This window comes from Salvelinus fontinalis, chromosome 28 (assembly GCF_029448725.1).
Source record: "Salvelinus fontinalis isolate EN_2023a chromosome 28, ASM2944872v1, whole genome shotgun sequence".
In the NCBI taxonomy this organism is placed as follows: domain Eukaryota; kingdom Metazoa; phylum Chordata; class Actinopteri; order Salmoniformes; family Salmonidae; genus Salvelinus; species Salvelinus fontinalis.
Window position 1 is genome coordinate 21,111,211 of NC_074692.1, and position 24,785 is coordinate 21,135,995.

A 24,785-nucleotide genomic window follows, 5' to 3' on the forward strand; every position below is an offset into this window, starting at 1 on the left:
CGATCATTACACAGGTGCACCTTGTGCTGGGGACAATATAAGGCCACTCTAAAATGTGCCAGATAATTGAATGTTCATTTCTCTACCAACATTGTTTTACAGAATTTAGCAGTACGTCCAACCAGCCTCACAACCGCAGACCACATGTATGCCGTTGTGTGGGCAAGCGTTTTTCTGATGTCAACATTGTGAAAGGAGTGCCCCATGGTGGCGGTGGGATTATGGTATGTGCAGATATAAGCTATGGACAATGAACACAATTGCATTTTATCGATGGCAATTTGAATGCACAGAAATACCGTAATGAGATCCTGAGGCCCATTGTGAGGCCCATGTTTTTTTAAGGTATCAGTGACCAACAGATGCATATCTGTATTCCAGCCATGTGAAATCCATATATTAGGGCCTAATGAATTTATTTGAATTGACTGATTTCATATATGAACCTTAACTGGGTAAAATGTTACATGTTGCGTTTATATTTCTGTTCAGTATAGCTCATTAAGAGGGATAATTGCATTAATGGTGATGCTGATAGGATTCGGTTTTATAAAGGTTTATCTTAAACCTGGAGTTTATTTTGTGTCATTTTAGCTCAGCACTTAATAGCTATTTGTCAGAGGAAATACACAGTGCTTATACATACAGATAGTGGGTAAACCTATTAATGCATGTGACTAGGATACTGCCTCTGGTAGCCTAACTGAGAAACCCTTAGAAACACAAGTAGTGGACCACTGATAAATAATAGGGCACATCAGACATAATAAAAACCTAGGATGACTACTGAAGTAACAATATAACGTTTAAATGTGGAGGGGCGCGCGCCCCTGGAGTCGGTGAAGGGATGCAGGTGTATTGGGCGCCTATAGTTTACGGCCCATGTACACTAGGGGTCGGCGCCGCACGATGAAACACTGCTTCCCATTAGGTAGCCTATACAGGCGCCTGTGCGGGTATAGCATAGCTAGGGCACCTATGGCACGGATAGGACTGATTGTAATAAATGGTCAATAAGAAGTATTGAGGCACATTTATTCTACTGTTAATGTTCGTGAAAGATTGGAAAGCCGCGAAAAGATGCACGTTCCACCTCACCAAATTGCGCGACATTGAGCAACCTTCACAGTTCCATTTCTCTAAATGGCCAGTCCACAAATCTAACCGCTGTGCGGCGGTAAAGCTCGGAGATATATAGTCTACTGTAGGCTGTCTGCTCGCTGACACTGTCGGTGTGATCAAGGCGTAACTACGCATCATCAAAAGAACGTTGTGTATGCATAGAGTGGACGTTCGCGTACAGAACTGGCCGAACGAGTGTTCACAATTTGAAGGGCATAGGCTACCAAACAGTCCAAGCCACGTCGGTGTAATCGACTCAGCATTTGCATTCGCCGTGAAAAGGTTGTTTTATCATTCAGAAGCTAATAAGCGCATCGGGTGAATATGAATGTACGCCTCGTTTGTTTATGAAATGTATCTGCCTCCCGTGAGCGTGAAAGCTCGAAGTACTTCACTTGGCAGCGTACCTGTCCTCCACTCGGACATCGCCAGTGTGGAACGGGCTTGGATGCCTATAGTTATATCTAAAGAACGTCAGGACAGGCAGGTCTGATATTTTAAAAGTATCGTAACGGGGAAAGGCTATTTAAACCTCATCCTCTGACAAGCCTTAAACACAATAATAGCCCAGAACTATTCATCCGCAGGAGAGGTAGGCGCCGAACAAGCATCAGACTATACTCAACTAACCAAGTCTTCATTCGGACCGTCATTTCGTCGTCTGACATCATTTCATCTCTAATCTTTACTGAACAGGTGATGTAGTTATGTAATAACATATTAACTACTGTACTTATTGTAAAGACATGTCGTTGCATGCTGCTGCCAATGTAGGCGACCTGAGCGCAACACTGAATCGAATCCTGAATCCTGATCATAATTTCTGATGATTTTATGTATTTAATCTGGTGTCCTTTGATTGTCACAGAGTTATTACATTGAATAAACATGATCACAACAAGCAGTCAAAACAAATGCTTGCCCACTTGGTGGTGACATGCAATCTGAACAAATCCTGTCAGTGTTCTTGTTTACATTATCAAATCAAATGTATTTATAAAGCCCTTCTTACATCAGCTGATTATCAGTTGGAGTTGTCTTACTCAGAAAAGCAGTGCAACGCACCATGGGTTGTTGGTACAAGTCATGTTATGCTAATATGAATTGTATGTATTATAGTGCTCCCATTGTATTTACCCATATGCCACTGTATGAAAGCATGGCATCCATCCATACTCTGCTTCTCTATCATGTTACATTTTGCTCTGATTGAGTCACAGTTTCAGGAAGGGAAGAGAGAGGTTGGGGTTCAGATACGGGAATATAACCACTGACACATGTGGGTAGATGAAAAGTCAGTAAGTTGTTTGTAGATTGATTGTATCATAATGAAAACCTCCTAGGGCATTGTTATGTGCAACTAGACTGGTGTTCCCCCATGCATCAGTGTTTGTACGCATTTGTACTAATTAACATGGAGTAACTCTTTTGATTGAAATAGGCACTACACCCATATTCTGGTCATTATTTGCAATCATGTTGTCACACACATTCACTGATGAAGACACACAGATGTCCTCTCTCTATCATAATCTCTTTAACACACACACACACACACACACACATGCTCTGAGATAAGATCTGAGACTGAGACACCAAATTAAACCAAACTTTTTTCTCTCAGAAAGGCCTTGAAATAGGAGCAGAATTAGGCCACACAAGCGACTGGCTTCATTCAGTCATTGGTTGATTGGATTCCTTAATAAATCAATTTACACATTTACATCTCTTCAGTCAGTAACTTAATTTAAAACATTAGGACCAATGGATGTTGTATACACAAGTTAACTTGCCAAGATATCTGTGATATGCTAAAGCACATAAGACTGAAGATATGATCTCGTCTCAGAATGGCTTTTTTCATTCAGTTTGGTCTATTTGGTCATTTCAACTATAACTTGCTGTAGCTTTTAGTTTGACATTTTTCCTCTCTGACTGGTCAGAAAAACACATTGCAAACCCTGGTTATTGCAATTCTATTACCTTGGCCTATGCCCTCCGGCATGATAAACTGGTGAACTCACAGACATTTTTCACATTAGATGGATACAAAAATAAGTATTGACAATAGATTGATGTGGTTTCCTGCAGACATAAGGTTAGTTTTGATGCTAAAAAAGGGATACATTCAGTATATTTTGAAGTGGTAATAACCCATGTATATGTAATTGATACATGTGTTGTTATAAGAACATCATTTTTTTTTATATATATATCATAACTTCACAAAGGCATCTGCAATTCAAATAATCTAGAGATATATTTGCATTTCTATACCATGAATATGGTTATTGTACTTGATCTTATTGCTCTCAGACGTTTACACCCCTAGTGTCTCTTATCATCAGCCTGTTCGACTCCTTGGCTGGGTCCCTGAAGCTCCTGCCAATACCTCTCAATCCTACAGGCCTCTCATGGTCTCATTCTGCAGCTCACAGACTCAACAACCCTCAGAAGATAGCGACTTAGGCAAAGAGTACTTTTTTCATCTTAAAGTGCAGCTGTACGCCTTCGTTTGCCTAAAGAGAAAGAGATTCATTATTTGAGTGTGTCCTAATTTCTGTTAAAACAAAACCCAAAGGATTTTCTGAGTGGTACAGTGGTACAGTGGGACAGTTGTCTAAGGCCTAAAGGCTGTGCCACTAGAGATCCTGGTTCGAGTCCAGGCTCTGTCGCAGCCGGCCGTGACCGGGAGACCCATGGGGCGGCACACAATTGGGTTATTTGGAGGGTTTGGCCGGCAGGGATGTTCCTGTCCCATCGTGCACTAACGACTGCTGTGGCGGGCCGGGCGCAATGTACGCTGACACGGTCGCCAGGTGTACGGTGCCTACTCTGACACATTGGTGCGGCTGGCTTCCGGGTTAAGCGGCCGTTGTGTCAAGAAGCAGTGCAGCATGTCTGGGCTCTCGAGCGGGAGTTGCAGCGATGGAACATGACTGTAACTACCAATTGGATACCACAAAATTGAGGGGGAAAAGGGGTAGAATAATAAATAATATTTTTTTATAAAAAATATAACCCAAAATATTGTACACCATCACACAATCATACACAATCATGCTCCTGTAACCCCAGACCCACCGGTTAAATTGTAGGCTGTTGGTCCCACAGTTCAGTCAATGTCGAGATTATGATGTCAACCCTCTTCGCACTCATCCACTCACACAAACCCAAAAGCATGTTGTGTTGTCGCATCCTCTGGCAAGGCCTTTTGAAGGGATTTCACATTTCTCATTAAAAAGATAGCAGCGGGCAGGACGGAACACTTGGGCATTTAATTGACTTTGCTTTGAGATTGCATAAGCCTTTAAATCGTCCAGATCCATGGGGCCTGTCTAATGTTCCAGTCATCCAAGCACAGCCGCCTTGTGTTCTGCCTCTACTGATTCTCCTTAATGACTGGAGCACTTTTTTTCTATGTTGTTACTCTCTGTACAATTTGTTGGATTCCGTCAGGTTACTGGCTCAGACATGGTGCCTCAGACATGCTGCCTCTGCAGAGAGATAGTCACCAGATCCTATTACCCAGACGTTAATTGTCCTTCACTGTTAACATCAGAAGGAAAGTCTTCTACTACCCTGTTCAGCCAAAGTATACCAGCTTCTCAAAGCCACCTGAGGGTTTCATCCATCGCTGTTATAGAATACCTACTCACTTTCACTTTACAGTCATGTGGAATAATGTTGGTTCAGGACTGCATGCAGTGGTTCTATAGTAGTTAGACTAGTTAAGTGAGATCGGTAGGGCCTGCGGTCTTGTGACAAAGGAGGATACACTGTTTCCATGACGAGGTGATCCTTTGTATTTGAGGTTTCTGGAACCCGAGGTTCAGGATGTGCGGGTGGTGGGTGGGGGTGGTTTCTTCTGGGTCCCAGTAGCTCTAGGACCTTAAAGAGGTCTGTCTACAATTGTAGCAGCAGCAGGACATAATTTGTATCCCTGTGAGGAGGGACATATAACCCTGGAGCGCGGCAGAGCAAATCAGCACGCTCTTCAGCTGTAATTTAAACCATTAACTTCTTATGGCTGCAGGGGCAGTATTGAGTAGCTTGGATGAAAGGTGCACAGAGTTGCCCAGAGTAAACGGCCTGCTCTTCAGTCATAGTTGCTAATATATGCATATTATTATTAGTATTGGATAGAAAACACTCTGAAGTTTCTAAAGCTGTTTGAATTATGTCTGTGATGAATATAACAGAACTCATATGGCAGGCAAAAACCTGAGAAGTCCCACATCCTGTTTGGATTATTTCTGAGGCTGGGAGATTTTCAACCAAGCTCCCATTGAAATTACAGCGAGATATGGATGAGTATTCACTTCCTACTGCTTCCACTAGATGTCAACAGTCAATAGAACTTTGTCTGATGACTCTAATGTGAAGGGGGGCCGAAGGAGACAGGAATGAGTAACCACTGCCATGAGGTGACCATGCATTCACCATGCGTGTTCACGTGAGAGGCAGATCCGTTCCATCGCTCATCTGAAGTCAATGTAATTCTCCGGTTGGAACGTTATTCAAGAAGTATGTTAACAACATTCTAAAGATTGATTCAATACATCGTTTGACATGTTTCTACTGACTGTTACGGAACTTTTGGACATTTCGTCACGTTTTAGTGAACGCGCTTTGTGACTTTGGAATTGTTTATCGAACAAATCAAGCATTTATTGTGGACCTGGGATTCCTGGGAGTGCATTCTGATGAATATCATCAAAGGTAAGGGAATATTTATCATGTCATTTCTGGTTTCTGTTGACTCCAACATGGCGGCTAATTTGACTCTTGTTCTGAGCTCCGTCTCAGATTATTGCATGGTTTGCTTTTTCCGTAAAGTTTTTTTGAAATCTGACACAGCGGTTGCATTAAGGAGAGGTATATCTATAATTCCATGTGTATAATTTGTATTATCATCTACATTTATGATGAGTATTTCTGTTGAAACGATGTGGCTATGCACTATCACTGGATGTTTTTGGAACTAGTGAATGTAACGCGCCAATGTAAACTCAGATTTTTTTATATAAATATGAACTTTATCAAACAAAACATGCATGTATTGTGTAACATGAAGTCCTATGAGTGCCATCTGATGAAGATCATCAAAGGTTAGTGATTAATTTTAGCTATATTTCTGCTTTTTGTGACTGCTATCTTTCGCTGGAAAAATGGCTGTGCTTATTGTGGTTTGGTGTGACCTAACATAATCGTTTGTAGTGCTTTCGCTGAAAAGCATATTTGAAATCGGACACTTTGGTGGGATTAACAGCAAGATTACCTTTAAAATGGTATTAGAAACATGTATGTCTAAGGAATTTTAATTATGAGATTTCTGTTGTTTTAAATTTGGCGCCCTGCACTTTCACTGGCTGTTGTCATATCATCCCGTTACTGGGATTGCAGCCATATTAACATGGAAGATGTGGGCTGAATGTGATCAGTCTTAACAATGCTGCCAGAGTCATTGACTTTAATGAAAATCTGCAGATTTTCACCACTGTTCACAATATCAGCTATATTGTTTTGGTTTATGTTATGATAGGCTACATCAGAACGCATATAGGAAATATTAAGAATAACCTGGAATAGAATGAAATACAGTATTGCATTATTTCAATCCTTTATCTGCGCAGGTCACCTCTCGTAGTGAAGCTTTGGTTATGACTGGTATTGTAGGTGCCATTTGTTTTTGCTATTTGTTCTACAGCCTATAAATACTTCTGTTTCTACTTTTTAGAGCTGTATGTATTCTTGTGTGTTGTTTGCTGTAATGACTGCCTCTCTTTTGCTCCTGCTGTCCCTCTTGCTCTTGCTCTCTCGGGGGGGTGCATGTAAACATCATGACAGATTTGCTATTATCAAATCATTACGCTATTTCTCCCTGTAGAACGTGTTTGTAATGAGAAGTGGTTGCTGTCAGTCAGTGTAGTCTGTCTATTCAGGCCCATGTGTAGTTCTCAGGGAAGACATGTAGCTACAGTAGATAGCTAACCTTGTCCTGCTCATAATATAGTGTGCACTCTCCTTTCCCTTACACTAGCAGGTGTTAGTCAGTCAGTGTGTTTCCTTTTTCCTAAATAATGATCTTATTATAATATTTTCCGGCTTTTTGTATTGCTCACTATCAGTCCTACTACCTTCTCTATCCTCCCTTTCTAGTTATCCAGTAATTCTGTCCAGACCTCACCCCCCCATTACTCCATTGGCTGCTGATACTGTAGTTATCTCTACCTGTATGTGACAGCGGCCATCGGGACTGTGACATGTTGACGTCACAGATAGCGACTGTGAGGGGGTTGGCTGAGAGGCACAATACAGCTCATGTTAGATAGCCAAGTGCACAGCACTAGTGTCACCGCAGAGTGTAGAGAGATAGAGAGGCAGAGAGTGAGTGTAGCCATCATTTTAGGTGTAGAATTAGATAGACAGGCAGAGTTAAATAGAGTGAATAGAAAATGACAGGGAAGAGGCAAAATATAGGAGAATAAATGAGAGAGGAACAGTGTGTGTGAAATGGAGATGAACAATGGCGGGAAAGGCTAAGGAGACGATGGAGAGAAAAAGGAGCTAAGGAGTGGAAGTGAAGGGGATTATGTCATGGAGAATGAGATAAAACTAGAGAGAGACAATGTGTACAAATGGGAAAGGAACAAACATGATATAGGCTACTGTGTATGGTTGAGAGACATAGGATGATATAGTCTAGCCTGCCTGACTCTCATACCCAGTCAGCGCTGCTCGTTTTGTACCCACCCTCTCCCACGTGCGCCGTATCACCAGCCACCCTCCTCCTCATTCCTCTACAAAAACACCATACATGGACTATAGACATGTGTCCAGGGACCAGGCTATTGGTCCACATAAGCACCACCATGTTACCATGAATGTACAGCTCAGGGGGACATGGCACGTGAATTGGATTGACCTTCAAGGAGCTGTAGGTCTCATATCTGCTCTCTGCATAGAGGTCACGACTCTGGCTTCAGAATGTCATGTGACTTATTGTGAGACCAGATAGAATTTGTTTATGTTTTTGGTTTAAGAGACGTGTAAATATTAGTGGATGATAAAGATCTAGCCGCTTTGTTTTCACACCATCCCTCCTTGTTTTCCTGTCTTGTTCTTGATCATTTGCCTGCAGTTAAGATCTGGACCTATCTTACTATTACACTGCACTGCCATTTGCTCTGTGATATAGATACAGTAAGGTGTCTGTACTTTCAGATAGACCTTATAGAGGGTGAGTGAATGTTGGGTTGGATGGATGCCCAATGATCTTGGGAGTCAAGAGGTGCCCTCCTTGTTTCTCCTCGGCCAGTCTGAGAGATGGCGTCTCTCCTCCAGCCAGGCATCTCTCCTCATGTCTCTGTCTCCTGACCCCTGTGGTTGAGTGATGGGAATGGGAAGGGGGCCCAGACTGGCCCTGAGTCATGTCTCCCAGCCCCATGGTCACTCACAGGCCAGAGGCTGCATCATACTACATGTTAGAGGTCTTCACGGTTCCAAAAACCTGGACCCGTTCTGAAAAGGATTTGTAGCTTTCCCACACGACCCGATATGCATAATATATTTTTTTTTAACGGACGCCCGTTCCCGAATGTGCCTGAGGACAATGGACCCGAGGACCCGTTCAGATAGATAGAAAGAAACCTCAGACTGGGCACTGCCAGTGCCATCAATAAACAAGTGATATTGGTCCTTAAAAACTGCCTATAACAAATGACTAAAAATGATTAGTGTTTTTCAATGTGTAGCATATTCAAATGTTTATAGCCTGGTGTTTTATTGTTTTTTACTTTTCTAAAGCAATAATTCAGATTTGAGCACTAAATCCATCAGGGCACTACATGCAGATAGGCCTAGGCGTCTCCACTCTACAGTATATTTATATATTTTATAAATATAATGCTTAGGCCTAGCCTTAGATACCGAGAGAAATATAAACATATGCCAGCGCCATGTTCCTATTATAAAGATAGGCGTACAGAAGGGGGCTAATTTTCTATCCAAATGTTTTTAATAAAGATAAGCATTATATTGTTAGATTAAAGGAGTAAATCTGGTAGACCTGAAACATTCTTCCTCACCTCAAGTTCAATTGTCAGAGAGAGTTGGAGTGCCACTGCGCACTGCCTTCACAGGCCTGCAGTAGTGAAACCTAATAATAACTACACCACACCAAACCTTCCCAAAAGTTTCTTAACTTTATTAGAGTAATACCAAAAGTCAGTCAAGTCATTATTTATAGGGAAAATACGAACAGGTTATTATATGGCGGCATTCAATTACATTTTGCATCTCGCCGTCTTTGGCTTTTCCTATTGCGAGTAGCCCTACATACTGTAGGCCTACCGGTAATTCTATTATATTGCGGCAAACATAACGTTATAGTTGGAACTTCATTTGACCAAAGAAAATGGCTCAACAGAATAAAACAAAACACATATTTAAACTGAACAGGTGTAAACCTTCACGAAAGTTTTGAAGTTTTGAACAGGCTTGTATTGCAGCAATTGCCAACAAAGGCGTGTTCCTACCGTAGGCCTACTTTTAACCTATCTTAAACTAAATACAGAGCATAAAATTAAAAAGACTGTTCAAACTTCATTTAGCCAACGAAAATCTCTCAACAAAATGAAACAAAACACTCTTAGCATATTTAAAGAACTGGTTTTGATTCTTAAATAGGTCTAAAATAATAATAATGATACACAATAAGTATAATTATAATAAATACCAAAATAAATAAAAGTTTGAAAATTGCATCAAATAGCGAGTTGCACACAGTCCATTTGGCCGCGCCAACGTTCTTCTCATATTTGTCCACCCACAGAGGACATTCCCCCTGTTGACTTCTTTTCACTATACACTTTCTTCACTAACTTTTGTTTTACTTCAATGAAAAAGGCCTCCATTTTCGCAATCAACAGTAGCCTCGGCCAAGCCTCCTTTCACTCGCTCTCGCTCGCCCTCCTCAGCAGCAGGCGCACGTGAGGTGAGTGGCCGGAACCAGTTTCAGGTGGGCATAAGCTATACGTTTTATTGATTTGCAATTGGCTGACACAGATAACAAACTTGCATAGTTCTCATTACTTCACACATTAAATGAACAGGTCCAATCGGGTCTAGTCGGTAAATGAATTTTGATTGCACATAGCCGAGACCCGTGGCAATTACATCAGACCCAATCCAGATCCGAGACAAAAGTAAAAATTTAGGACCCAGATCTCAGAATTTTGGGTCTGTTGGACCTGTGAAGACCTCTACTACAAGTGCCCTCTAGGGTTCTCTTTCCATCTCTCTCTCTCCCTTTCGCTCTCTCTCTTTCTCTCTGTTGTCATTACCATTCTATCAGGTTGTATTGCTGCAGACCCTACAGTGGTTTCCGTCGCTTGTGTCTAGCAGGTGTTCTGAGCTGATATGAATTTACTCTGCGTCTCCGTGGTTACCGGAGGAATGGCAGGCGAGGTGGCTCCTGTACAAAGAGAGCTGCTGAGATAAGCGGCACACCGGCGTGTTCTCCTCGCTCTATTTCTGAGTTGGTCCAAGAGCTGTGAGAGGTGTAAAGTGTAGGAAGGCATAAATATGAGTATGAACTGTTGCCGCCTCCTTTACGCTCTCTCTCTCTCTTCTCTCTCTCTTCTCTTTCTTCCTTTCTCTCCTGTCTCTACCTCCTCTGCTCCACACCTGTTGCATCTTTCCCTCTCCTCCCCACCCACCTCCTCTTATTCCCCTCGGTGCTTTGCTTTCTCTAAACACCTTCACTCTTCTCTCTCTCTCTCTCTCGCTTCCATTCTCTCTCTTGCTTTCTCTCCTCCTGGATGACTTAATTACCTGTTTCAGATGCTCTCAGTCGCACACAAGAGTGCAAACAGCCAAAAACTCAGGGCTGGCCTTATGCTGCCAGAGCACCCTCGGAATAGGGGTAATGTGAACTGCTCAATCACATCAACGGATGCGTCAATGAGAGCACATAATAAATAACCCTCCCCACCATCACCAGACATGTAGAACTTTGGTCTTCCATTGCTAAACATCTAAACATCTGTCTATACTGCCTGGGACACTCTGATGGAATATGGTGATCACGACTTTCTCCTGCTATTGTTTTTCAGTGAGTTTGTGGGAGATGGATCCAGACAACCAGAACCAAAGCCAGCCACAGCCTGAGAACCCATCTGGACTAGCAGAGGTTTTAACCCCCACTCCAGCAGTAGTTCCAGGCACAGAAGCCCCAGCCTCCGACCCTTCTGCCTCTGCTCCTGCTCCTCAACTGTCAGTCCCAGTGCGGCCTCGGCGGCCTCAGAGAACCCCCAGAATAGAGGGCTCTGTGGACGTCTGTGATCCCAAATCTGACCCTCCAGAGGCCAACCAGGACCGATCCACCACTCATGATGCTCCAGCTGGGGCCAGCCATCCTAAGCACCTGCAGCCTGAAGCAGCCAAGCCCCATGGGGTGCATGGAGGGGCCACTGAAACGACTCTGAAGGCTGGCCCTAAAGTCCCAGGCCACCCCCCAGGGGCCAGGAGCCCCATCTCAATGAGGGCAGCCTCAGTTCCCCAGCCACCGTCCTCCAGGCCTATACCTCCCCATCTCAACCCTCATGCCCAGAGGGCTTTCTCTGTGGTGGGCACCGCGGACACACAGTCTCAGGTGGTGGAAGACTTCAGGTGAGCTCCTGGCTCTGTGTGTTTTCTATCAGATCCAGCTTTCACTACAGCATAATAGTTGTTTTGAACATGAACAGGAAACGCTTTTTAAGAGCATGCTTCAGACCTTCAGTGCTGTGGTGGTGACACAGTAATTTGTCAATATATGGCCCCAAGCACCATAGTACAGGTTGCGGTGGCATGTGACCAACTAAACTTTTACTGGGGAGTCATTTCCTTTTATCACAGTGGCAGGAAACTGTTAAACCACATCTACCAGAGTACAGCCGGATGGAAATGGTTTTGACTACTTCTAAAGGTCTTTTCCTCTTTTAACTCAAGACAATGTGTCTTTGCCACTGAAACTCCCAAATTGAGAAGCTGTAACAGTCAGCAGTTTGAGATATTCCCACTTCCCACTCTGTGTTATTTTCTATACTCACAACACATACCCAGTGTCCCCAAGGCTTTGTCAGAGCTCTCTGATAACCTCTCTAATTTATGATGCTAATTAAGTTAATGGAGAGAGTGCATACTTAGAGAATCAATGGAAGTGTATCAGATAAAGACGTATCTTCCTTACTCTGTTACATGGCAACAGAGTAAGGATGTGCCCTCCCATGTCCTGACAAATTTGTTGTATTTAAATGGTCTGCAGATCATTAAGAATCTGTTGCCCAATTATTTCGTTACGGGTTGAACCAAGCTTCTATTAATTGTATACTGTATGAGATTGTGAGATTCTGGGTTCCTTCTCTCTGATAGGGTGCACCTAATCACATGGAATGTGGGCGGTGCCATGCCGCCAGATGACATCACTGCTCTGCTGGGGTTGCACATTGGAGATGGAAACACAGACATGTATATAATTGGGTGAGCTTTTGCCTAGTGGCAGTCAGCCAACCATCTTCTCATCGCCAAGTATTCCAGAAGATCTCTCTTATCCCTTATATCCATCCGCCTTCCACAGACAGTCCCCTAGGTTGAGTGGTTGGCTTTACTGTTAAACAACATTGATCCATCTATTTAACTGTCTTTATATTTCCCCCTACATATGTTTTATTGTCCATCCATTTCCTTGTTACAGTCCTTTCCCACTCTCTCTCTCTCTCTTTCTCACTCTCTTCCTCCTCCCCTCTCTTTTGACTGTGTGTTACTGCTGCTCTCTCAGGCTACAGGAAGTCAACTCAATGATCAACAAAAGGCTGAAAGACGTTCTCTTCACAGACCAATGGAGCGACGCCTGCATGGAGAGACTCAGCCCCTTCGGATACATACTGGTCAGTAAAGGGCTGACACCGACACAGAGAAACACACACACTGGTGCACACACAAAAAGAGAAATAATTCAGAGCAAACAAATAGAGCTTATGTTATGTACATTTGTGAAAACTGTTTTGAAATGTAAGTGCAGTGAGAGCCAGTCTCTAGACTCTGCTGTTCTCTCTGATCATATCTCTCCCAGTCTATGTGATGTGTATAATATGTGAGGGCATAGTGAAGCGGATGGGCTCATTACTCTCTCTCTCAAATTCAAATTCAAGCTGCTTTTTGGCATGAAAAACATTGTGTCAATATTGCCAAAGCAACAATGTATACAATATACATTGTAATAAAATTATAAACAATGACAAATAATAAAATAGAATGGCAGTAAATAATAATACAAAATTAAATATAAAAATAGTAACAATAAAATGGTAACAGTCAATAATCGAATGTAATGTAATAAAAAATGAAACTATAACTAACTTAAAACTAAATAACGGTCATCTTCACCATTACATCGGTACTACAACTACTATCATCATTACCACCACCACCACCACCATCATTAAACTGCTACCATTACCATTACCACCCATACCATTACTACTTGGAATGATAAACAACAATAATAATAGTATTAGTATTAGTAGTTATTAGTAGTATTAGTATTAGTAGTAATAATAGTATCTCTCTCTCTCTCTCTCTCTCTCTCTCTCTCTCTCTCTCTCTCTCTTTCTCTCTCTGTCTCTCTTTCTCTCTCTTTCTCACTGTCTCTCTCTCTCTCTGTCTCTCTCTCTGTCTCTCTCTCTTTCTCACTGTCTCTCTCTCTCTGTCTCTCTCTCTCTCTGTCTCTCTGTCTCTCTCTCTCTCTGTCTCTCTCTCTTTCTCACTCTCTCTCTCTCTCTCACTCTCTCTCTCTCTCTCTCTCTCTCTGTCTCTCTTTCTCTCTGTCTGTCTCTCTTTCAGCTCTGTGACTTGCTGCAGCACTATTGGTTAGAGAAATTTTTAAATCCATTTCCAATGTGCTTATTTACGCTCCATCTATTCAAACGTGTGTGTGTGTGTGTGTGTGTGTGTGTGTGTGTGTGCGTGCATGTGTGCGTGCGTGTGTTTGAGAGAGAAAGAGTAAGGGAGAGGAGGGGGTCCTGCCACAGCTGGTGCAGTGTGGTTGGTTGGTGTTTCTTGGCCTGTCAGTGTCTAACACATTATTCCGCACTGTTGGAGAGGTAGGTAGAGAGGATGAATCAGCTGCAGAGAGACAACAGAAAGCTAGACGAGAGGGTGTCTCCCAGGGTTCTGGTTTATTTCTGGACTGTAAGGCTCCCTCTGTGTTGATGGCTCTGTGACAGTGAGACTGATTCTGTCCCCTGGCCTTCATCTCATGCCCTGCTTGACTCCAAAACACTCTTATAATGTTGCTCATGAGAGCTTTTTATGTGCATATGTGTTCACATGCATGCATGGGTATTTGTTAGGACTGTATGTCTGAGTGGTTGTTAGTATCTGTACTCTATGTGTTACCGCTGAACTTCAACCATAACAGTATTACTGTAGTAGTCTGTCTAGTCATGGAATGTTGCACAGACATAAGGTCTCCAAGAATGACCTGTAAGCCAACATCCCCTCTTTTCTCTCCCTAAGGTCACTGTCAGTAATATCCCCCTCCCTTCTTTCCGCTCTCACAGCCCACTGTCAGACTTGGCTGGCAATTAGACCTATCAGAAGAGAGCTTGCCAAACCATCCACCCTACAGACAAATACGTCAATCAAGTCTTTTCTAATCAACACCCTCTATTGAAGCTATTGTAGGCTGGTCCCAGATCTGTTTGTGCTCTTGCCAACCCCATTACTGTCATTTTGTTGGCAAGAGAGCAGAAACAGACCCAGGCTACCTCTATTGCTATTTTGGTGGACATATCAACCAATCAAAAATGTTGTTTTTTAGAGACGAATCACAGGAAACAATGTAATGTAGTTGAAGTAAAGAAAAAGCTTGTGAAAGATGAAGGGCACATGAATATTCCCACGGTCTTCAGAGCTGTGGCCCGGCATTACACTATGCTGTGTAATACCTTTTTTGCACTATTGGTTAGAGCCTGTAAGTAAGCATTTCACTGTAAGGTCTACACCTGTTGTATTCGGCGCGCGTGACAAATAAAAGTTGATTTGATTTGCTGGATATGCGCTTGACTTCCTCTGCAAAACTACTGGCTAACAGCTCATCTCAGGCCTAAGTCAGGCACGTACACACACACACTCTTATGCCTAATGTATTTTGTATTATCAACCCAAAATGTGGTTTGGCAGCCCTCAACAGCATTCCCAAATGTTCCCTGAAGTTAATCAGAGATGTCTTTCAACCCCACACACACACTGACGCATACACGCATCTACACTTATTCACACTGTCATTTACACACAATCACGCATACAGAACACACAGGCTCGCATTCACTATGTCCTTACACAGAAACATACACACACATAAATACATAAACCTAGTCCAGTTTATGGTTCAATAGAGCCCATTACACAACCAAGCCCTCCAAATAGCCAGTGAGTATGCAAGCGAGAGGGGCCTTCTCTCTCGTGGAGATGTGTGCCTCTGTTAATGCCTTGAGGGCACCACAGGTCCCAGCGATGCGAGGTCAGGCTGCTTATGGATGTGGCTGGAGTGTATTTACTGGGGAAGGGAGTAGCATTACTTTAATCTCTGGTCTAGAGTGAGGACATGTTTACAGCATTTCCCCCTTTATTAGTAGATAGAAATATCACAAACTGTATTACCTGGTATCTAGACCAATAAAATACAAGTGAAATACATTTGCAGGCTGGGTAGGCTCAATATGATAATTGTGAGTACAGGCCTTCTGTGGTGTATGCTGTATCATGTATTCCACAGTGCAGGATTGTCAAATCATGCATCATGTTTTTCCCTCACATGGGTTTACTGTTTAGACAGAGAGGGTAGGGGAGGCTATGCCCTCCTTTTGGTTCGCTGCTTCATGAAAAACAGTGGGAGAGCTGGACCACTGAATCCTGATGAGAGAGAGACATCACTGGTACACAGTAGAGAGACAGACATACATACAGTTATATCCAGTCGTTCAGTTAGCAGGCTTCAGGCAGACAGCCCAGAGAGGATGTGTATATAAACTTGCCGATATAAAATAGAGGTGTTCATTTGCCTAGAGATTACAGTAATCATTATCCCACTGAATGGTGGACAACAAGAACATGGGTGAATACAACCAACTCATGTCCACTTATCAGTAGGCTTTATAGGCAATCAGCTCATCTATAATGGCTCATGTACTTCTAACTGTCAAATTTATCAGGAGACAATTTACCTTCCCCATCACCTTACATTGTGACTCATTATCTCACAACTTCTCTCCTTCTCTCCCATTTCTGTCTCCCTCCCTCCATTTTCTTCCCCTCTCTCTCGCTCTGTCTCAGGTGACGTCCCAGCGGATGCAGGGGGTGTTGCTGCTGGTCTTCGCTAAGTACTACCACCTCCCCTTCCTCCGAGGGGTGCAGACAGAGACCACCCGCACCGGCCTGGGGGGCTACTGGGTAAGACACCTGCCTTCTGAGACTACATTCTACAGAGAACCACAAAAAACTGTCCACAATGACTAGTGATGGGCAAGAAATCGCTTGTTACATATCGCAATATAATTTTTGGACGATATTATATTGATATTTGACTAATTGTATCATCCTCTCTCTTGTCTCTCTGCAGCAGACATATAGTGAGCGATATGTTTTGAACATCAAATCGCAATAAAATCACAGTATTGAATCGCAATACATATAGAATCGTGATAATCGCAATACATATGGTATCAGCACCTAAGTATCGTGATAATATTGTATCGTGAGGTCCCTGGTAATTCCCAGTCCTAACACTGACTTATCCTAATGACCAACTGACGGAGAATCAGACAGACCACATTAATGAAGACAGCCCCAACACTCCAGGCTAAGATATAGAAGTGGGAATGTCAGCGCTATTGACCTGAAGTGCACAATCAGAACTGTCCCACCCTTAAAGCTAGAATTTTTCATTGCATTTTACATTTGTCATTTAGGAGACACTCTTATCCAGAGTGACTTACAGCAGTGAGTGCATACCTTTTTTCTTTCACTGAAACAATAACAAAGCAGTCACCCCACCTCTTTAGTAAAAAGCTGACGGATGGGCCTGGAGGAATTTTACCACTCTCAAACTTATAGACAGAGCTATGGATGCAAGCACTGACCATACATTTACAGTACATTGTTTACAAACATTGGAGTAAAACAAGCTTATATTTTGGGTTCTGAAAGTTCAAAAATGTATCTAGCAACTTCTAGCTTTAAAAAGCCTTCCCACAGCCAGTCAGTCTAAGGGCAACAAGGCAGTGGTAAGGATGAAAAATGACCTTCCCTCCAGGGTTGCTTCTGTTGGCCTCTGTTTCCCTTACTTCTCATTATTTATCAGGAAGGGTTATGTTTGAGCAGGCTGTACCCAGAGCTTGTCTGGAAGTCTGCCTCCATACCTCTGATGTCCAGAAGGTGCTGCTTTACTATTCTCAAAGAGAGAATGCCTTTATGGTTCACAGCATTAAAGGTAGACTCAGCGATATGACATAGATGTAAACACGTCAATTTGCCGCAACAACTAAGAGCGTTGATGCGCAAGGTTCATCTTCTCCTCTGTTTTGGTGCCCTGGCTTCTACACCGTGAACAGTGTGAAGCGAACCCGTGCATGTGCACAGATTCTCTGTGTGACTGTGTGAAAGTGAAGTCTTGCGTCTCGCTCATCTCAATATCTGCGGTGCTGCTTGTGGCAACTCATTTCGCTGAGTCTACCTTTAAAGGGATACTTCAGGATTTTGGCCATAAAACCCTTTATCTACTACCCCGGAGTCAGATGAACTCATGGATACCATTTGTATGTATATGCATCCAGTATGAAGGAAGTTGGAGGTAGTTTCGTGAGCCAATGCTAACTAGCATCTGTCTGCCTGTTTTGCTGTAGTAATGCACTGTAAAGTCTTTCTATTGTCCTCTCTGTATGAACTCAGATAAGCATCAGCACATTCTGCAGTTCTCCCTCTGCTGTATCATCTCTTGTATTTTAGTAGGTCAGAGCTGTAGAGGCTGAGCAGCAGGAGGAAGCACACGGCTCCATCCTGCCTTCAGTCACAGAGCACTGCACGTTAAATATTGATCATGTCATTCACTGGTCATTCATGTATCCACAAACTTCCTGCACACAGATAGGTTTCCGCACTGGGGGTTTGTCTTATAGGCTAGGTTACTATTCGTACCATTTGTTCTTTCAGTTTGCAAATTTAATGTTTTATTACATCATACTAATCTTGCCATTCTGCTCCTGTCCCCAATCGTCAACCTTATTCTGTTCCTCTCTTTTTCTCTCACTCTACCCCTTCCTTTATTCTCTCACTCCCTCTCATTTCTTCGGTCCTGTTGTAGGGTAATAAAGGGGGTGTGAGTGCCCGCATGTCTGTGTTTGGTCACACCATCTGTTTTCTGAACTGCCACCTGCCGGCCCACATGGAGAACTCTGAGCAGCGCATGGAGGACTTTGAGAGCATCTTGCAGCAGCAGCAGTTTGAAGGCCAGGCTTCCACAGGGGTGCTGGACCATGAGTTAGTCTCTATACATATGAACACTGGACCACGAGTTAGTCTCTATACATATGAACACTGGACCATGAGTTAGTCTCAATACATATGAACACTGGACCACGAGTTAGTCTCTATACATATGAACACTGGACCACGAGTTAGTCTCTATACATATGAACACTGGACCATGAGTTAGTCTCTATACATATGAACACTGGACCACGAGTTAGTCTCTATACATATGAACACTGGACCATGAGTTAGTCTCTATACATATGAACACTGGACCACGAGTTAGTCTCTATACATATGAACACTGGACCACGAGTTAGTCTCTATACATATGAACACTGGACCACGAGTTAGTCTCTATACATATGAACACTGGACCACGAGTTAGTCTCTATACATATGAACACTGGACCACGAGTTAGTCTCTATACATATGAACACTGGACCACGAGTTAGTCTCTATACATATGAACACTGGACCACGAGTTAGTCTCTATACATATGAACACTGGACCATGAGTTAGTCTCTATACATATGAACACTGGACCACGAGTTAGTCTCTATACATATGAACACTGGACCACGAGTTAGTCTCTATACATATGAACACTGGACCACAAGTTAGTCTCTATACATATGAACACTGGACCACGAGTTAGTCTCAATACATATGAACACTGGACCACGAGTTAGTCTCTATACATATGAACACTGGACCACAAGTTAGTCTCTATACATATGAACACTGGACCACGAGTTAGTCTCTATACATATGAACACTGGACCACGAGTTAGTCTCTATACATATGAACACTGGACCACGAGTTAGTCTCTATACATATGAACACTGGACCACGAGTTAGTCTCTATACATATGAACACAACACCCACTTAAGTTTCCCTCTCTGGCACTTGCACAAATAAACAACGGTGTAGCTTTTTTATTTTATTTTTGGACCGGCTAAAGGTCCCGAAACTTCTGTGCATGTGTGAGATTCTCCATGTAGATTTTTTACATAGATGTTGCTCACTGTGCTACCGCTTCCCCCTCCTTCCTCCCTGCGGCGATGATCTGACGTCTTTATCTAGTGTAGCCTAGTCTAAAACCTTTCACATGTTGTACAATAGACATTACCGACGTGTTGTACAATATACAATACCTACATGTTGTACAATAGACATTACCGACGTGTTGTACAATAGACATTACCAACGTGTTGTACAATAGACATTACCGACGTGTTGTACAATAGACATTACCAAACGTCTTTGTCTGTTGTAACAGTAGGCTATTACTAACATAAGCACAACACAAACAGGCAGTCTAAATAGCGATTGCATTTAATTTTTTCATCGTCATTGCAAACATTGTCTAAGCAGGAATCAACAAACACATAAGAAAGCATACTTGCAGCAGTCCACCCTCCCTTGTATCCAGTAAAGATATAGAGGGTTTACAGTAGTTAAGGTTACACTAAAAGTACCTGATTTAGCCATCGATATACTGTACCTAACCAAAGCAAATATTTTGTGTGATTTAGAGGACATACCTTATAATTAAAAGCATCTTTACAGTTCCACTCTGCCCTCAGTCCACTCCATACTATTCTCCTCCTCCACAGTGTGGTGTTCTGGTTTGGAGATCTGAATTTCCGCATTGATGAACTGGAAATTCCGGCTGTGAAAGCAGCCATTGATAACAACAAACTCACCATGCTGTGGGAGAAAGACCAGGTGAGATGCATGTTCAAGATGAAGGCTCACTATTAAACGGAGAGTGTAATGTAGAGGATGCCACTAGAAGGCATTCAGAGACCAACATAACAGAGACACATAATTTAACCTTATTCACTGTTATCTCCTATTCTACAGCTGAACATGGCCAAAGACAGCGAGTCAGTGCTGGAGGGGTTTCTGGAGGGTCCTCTCAAATTCCCCCCCACTTACAAGTTTGATGTGGGGACAGATACATACGATACAAGGTTTGTGGTGACATGGGCGTCTTTCTTGCACCTAAAGATCAAATGAGAAGAGTGTTCTTATCATCACAGCTCTTACCCCCCTGCTTTCTCTTTCTCTATCTCGCTTTCTCTCTCTCTCAGTGGGAAGAAGCGTAAGCCTGCGTGGACAGACAGGATCCTGTGGCGTCTGAGGGCCACAGTTCCCTCTGGGCCGACCCCTAATGCTGGGAAGAGAGGCTCTATTTTAGGGTTGAGCAGCGGGACCAAGGTCACCCAGCACTTCTATCGCAGTCACATGGAGTACATGGTCAGCGACCACAAGCCTGTCTCTTCCATCTTCACCCTCCAGGTGAGACACAGCCCCTCCCCCCCCCCCCCCCCCCCCCATGTCCCAGTTGTCACCGGAGTTGTGACATGCACATAACTTTACCTAAAACGCCGCTGTAACCTGTAATAAACAGGGATAACCATTGTTGTAACAGATTTCTACAGACTGTATGTTGATGCTGTATTATGTCAGCGAGAGATGTTGATGTTGTGTTCTATTGATTATATACCATGATGATATTGACCTCCAGAATTATGTGTGTAGTTCCCCTATAAGGTGGACATGCCCCTGGTGACGATCATGGTGGAGGATGAGTGGAACAGCATTGCAGATGCCACGTGCACATTCAAGGCTGCACCTAATTTCGCTCGCAGCTCCTGGGACTGGATTGGGCTGTACAAGGTTCTCACTCTCAACCTTCTAGAGCAGATTTCAATGTTTAACAAAGCGTGAAGTAACCCAGATAATGTGTCATGATGAAGTCATAATTAGGAAAGACATTAAGTGTTTTTGTAAAATCAGGGATTGGTGTTGCCTTTGCCTCCCCAGGTGGGATTCAAACACCATAAGGACTATGTAGGCTATGTGTGGGCCAAGCAGGAGGAGGCAGATTACTATAGAGTAGAACACGAGGTAAGGGCGACTTTTAATAACAAACATGAATGAACTGGAGAACCTTGTCATGGTACTGTATCTATGTGTTTTGACTCTTCTCTCCCTCTTTACCTGTCTTTACCTCTGCAGGTGACCTTTACTGAGGAAGAGTTGCCCAAGGGCTCAGGAGACTTCATCTTGTGTTACTATAGCAATAACACGAGCACCCTCGTGGGTGTGACAGAGCCTTTCCAGGTGCTTACAGTGATGCTGTGTAGTTTTTATGGTAAATATATAAAACATTGAAGTATAATGGGATTGGTCATTTAACTCTCCTTTGGTTCTTCCACACCCATCCCCACTCCTTCATTTTGTTCTACACCATTTCCTGTGCTACTTCCCTATGCTCTTTTCCTTGGTCCTTTGCTCTTCTTTCTCTATCTCTTCCTCCTCTCCTCTCCCTCATCTCTCCTCTGCAGATCCAGCTCCCCACCTCCAGCCCTGCCGGTAGCCCCTCTGACGACAGCTCTGATTTCACCTCTGAGGACGACAGCGTGGTTGGTATGAAGACCATGTCCCGCAGTCCCAGCCCCCGGAAAAAGAAACACAGAGCCCGACACAGCCATAGCCGCAGTCCCAGCCACAGCCGTAGCCGCAGTGGCAGCCCTGCGCTTCCCGAAATGAAGGGCCTCAAGCTGCAGCATGGCTCGGCCCACAACACCACAGATGGGGAGAAGGTGAAGGCCTCATCTGAGGCTGGGGATAGAGGGTTGTGATGGAGCCTCTGTTATTCTGTGCTCACATGACCAACTCTGTGTGGTTTCTTAGTACATGATGCACTGTACTGTATTGTATGTTTCCTTTATTGAAAATGTACATTTTCGGGTGCCATTTGTTTCAGGACTGGGGTTAGGCTTCTCGTACTGGAAGACTACTTTGTCTTGTGTGATTTTTCTTCAGCTGTTTTCAAATGTATATCTCCCTGTAGATTCTCTCATTCCGCTCACACTCTCTCTCGCTCTCTCACTCGGTCACTCTTCCCTCTCAGGTGTAGAAAATACAGGGAGTTTTTGTCTGATTTTAAGAGAACCTTACAGGGCAAATCATTAACAAATCTCAGGCAGAGGGAATTGGCCACCAAATGCATATCGCCAGTTGTTTCACAGATATTTTGAAGCAGCATAATATTTACCCCTCTGTATCAGCCCTGGGGGCTTAGTCAGCAGGTTAGCATGTGTGACAGCATGAGCAAATGCTGTCTTTTGATGTGGAGAACGATTAGTTTGACTCCCAAAGGGAACATTCCTCGCAAATAGTAATAATCCCTATTTGCTTTAGCGCAAGTCCTGTCCTACATTTTGATACAGAAGTGTGTCTGCTGCTACATATATTCTCTAAGAGACCTGGTCCACAAGTGATTTTTATGAGTTTTGGATTTAAAAAAAAGTTGAATCACCAGGAATTCATCAGAAAAGGTGTTTAATTTAGTAAATCTATTCCAAACTATTCCCACGAATAAAATAAAAAAAGAGACATATGTGATTGGGTTTCAATGTAATCAAGGTATGAAATGTATGTTATTTTCAAATGTATTTTGGAGCTTAGTTGTGGTCAATTCGCAGTGTACAAATTATTATTATTATGCTCCCGACTATCCGATCTGATAAACATCGTCCAGCGGCAGAATCGAGTTGCCTACCCCTGCCTTAGGAATTGGGCCAAGGAGATGTAGATAGAGAGCCAACCCTTAATGAAATGTGATTCCAATAGCATCCACTGTGTTAGACAGAGTTCTAAATGCTAAGTGTAGTATACTACCAGTATATGGATACGTGCCCTTATTCATAAACCCTTGTGAGTTGGCTTGACTGCATGGATCACTTAAATGCCATGATGAAAAAAAGAAGTTTAAACATTTTCACCTTCAGGGTACTGGTGTTTCCAGTTCTCTTATTTTCTTCCCTGCACCTCTCTTTTTCCCTCTTTCTCTCTCTCGTGTCCCCTCTCTCCCTTTTCTCTATTGGTGATAGTGATTAGCTGAAACTGTTCTGTCACTAGTAGTGATGTGTTGGATTGTTAGCCTGTGACCTCCAATGCAACACCCTAGACACTTTCTACCTATGGGCTGTTTGCTTAGGACAGTGTGTGCTGTTGTACTGTAACCTCATTGTGCGTGTGTTCATGTATGTATGCCACTATGAGTGTGTTTTATGAAAGTGTGTGTGTGTGTGTGTGTGTGTGTGTGTGTGTGTGTGTGTGTGTGTTTTGGGTTTACAAAAGTGAGTGTGTAATTGTGTATGACTGATAGTGATGTGTGTATGTGGTTGCATGGTTTTCTGGACATACTGTACATTCCGGTACTGTGATTTTGTGCCGTTAAAAGTGCTGTTTTTGACTTTTGACTGTTTGGAAAAAATGTTATGACGACACTGTAAACACAAAATGACGTTAGATGTAGATACATAAGGAAAATGAAAGGCTGAATCAGTTTGCTTGCAGAACAGCAAGAAAGACAATTTCTTTCATCCTATTTAAACGCTACAAAATACACTGTAGATAGTCTGAAGCTCATCCAAGGTAAATGATCAGTACTGCATATGTACAAGTGAAAATGGCTTTCTATTGTTGTTATCCATTGATTATGTGTATCAATCAATATAACTTCATTGATCCAAAGCATGTTTATAGAAAAGGTGATAAGAAAAGATCTGAAAGTCTAATTCAATTGTCTTTTGCTATTTTAGTCTTTGGAAATGTCTCTCTCCCACACTGTATGTGGAATTTTAAAGATATGAATAAGGAATGTTATTGAAAGCTTTTAACGTGTTTAAAACAGGTGAGAGTAGGCTATGTACTGTATGTAAATGACAAATATCAAATAGAGAACATAGGACAATCAATGCCAAAAATGATGCATATATTTTCTTATTTTATTGTGTCAAATGAGAACCTGAATTCTGCTGGCAAGTGTGGGAGAAAAATGTTAAAGCAAAAGGGTTTAAAGTCAAAGTTCTATTTAATTTAATAGACTATATAGTGTATACATATTTGTTTTTTATTTATTTTAATTTTATATTTATTCAGAAACAACCTCTTGACTTTGTTTATCTCTGATTTCAGATCAAATGTCATTTTTTTTTAAATTGTATTGTCTCTGCAAGCTTTATGTGATTGGGATTAAAACAACTGGAAAACATTGCAACAA

At 42.6% G+C, this 24,785-nt stretch overlaps 1 protein-coding gene across 2 annotated transcripts; it reads left to right on the top strand.

Annotated features, from left to right (window-relative positions):
- Positions 1-1,125: 1,125 nt before the first annotated feature.
- LOC129826364 (inositol polyphosphate 5-phosphatase K-like) lies at positions 1,126-24,785 on the top strand. 2 transcript variants are annotated; one of them, XM_055887008.1, is made up of 13 exons: positions 1,126-1,404; positions 11,241-11,796; positions 12,541-12,648; positions 12,947-13,055; positions 16,504-16,620; positions 18,530-18,705; positions 20,320-20,431; positions 20,570-20,679; positions 20,800-21,007; positions 21,251-21,388; positions 21,536-21,619; positions 21,731-21,835; positions 22,060-24,785. In XM_055887008.1, the coding sequence occupies exons 2-13, from the start codon at positions 11,255-11,257 to the stop codon at positions 22,354-22,356; spliced, it is 2,106 nt and encodes a 701-aa protein (XP_055742983.1). In that variant the 5' UTR covers positions 1,126-1,404; positions 11,241-11,254; the 3' UTR covers positions 22,357-24,785. The 2 variants fall into 2 exon arrangements, with proteins under 2 accessions (XP_055742983.1, XP_055742981.1); XM_055887006.1 differs by having other exon boundaries at positions 1,128-1,818.

Coding starts and splice junctions, on each gene's coding strand:
- LOC129826364 (XM_055887008.1), top strand. CDS start 11,255: ATGGATCCAGACAACCAGAACCAAAGCCAGCCACAGCCTGAGAACCCA. Junction 11,797..12,540: donor CAGGTGGTGGAAGACTTCAG/GTGAGCTCCTGG, acceptor TCTCTCTGATAG/GGTGCACCTAATCACATGGA. Junction 13,056..16,503: donor GCCCCTTCGGATACATACTG/GTCAGTAAAGGG, acceptor GCTCTGTCTCAG/GTGACGTCCCAGCGGATGCA.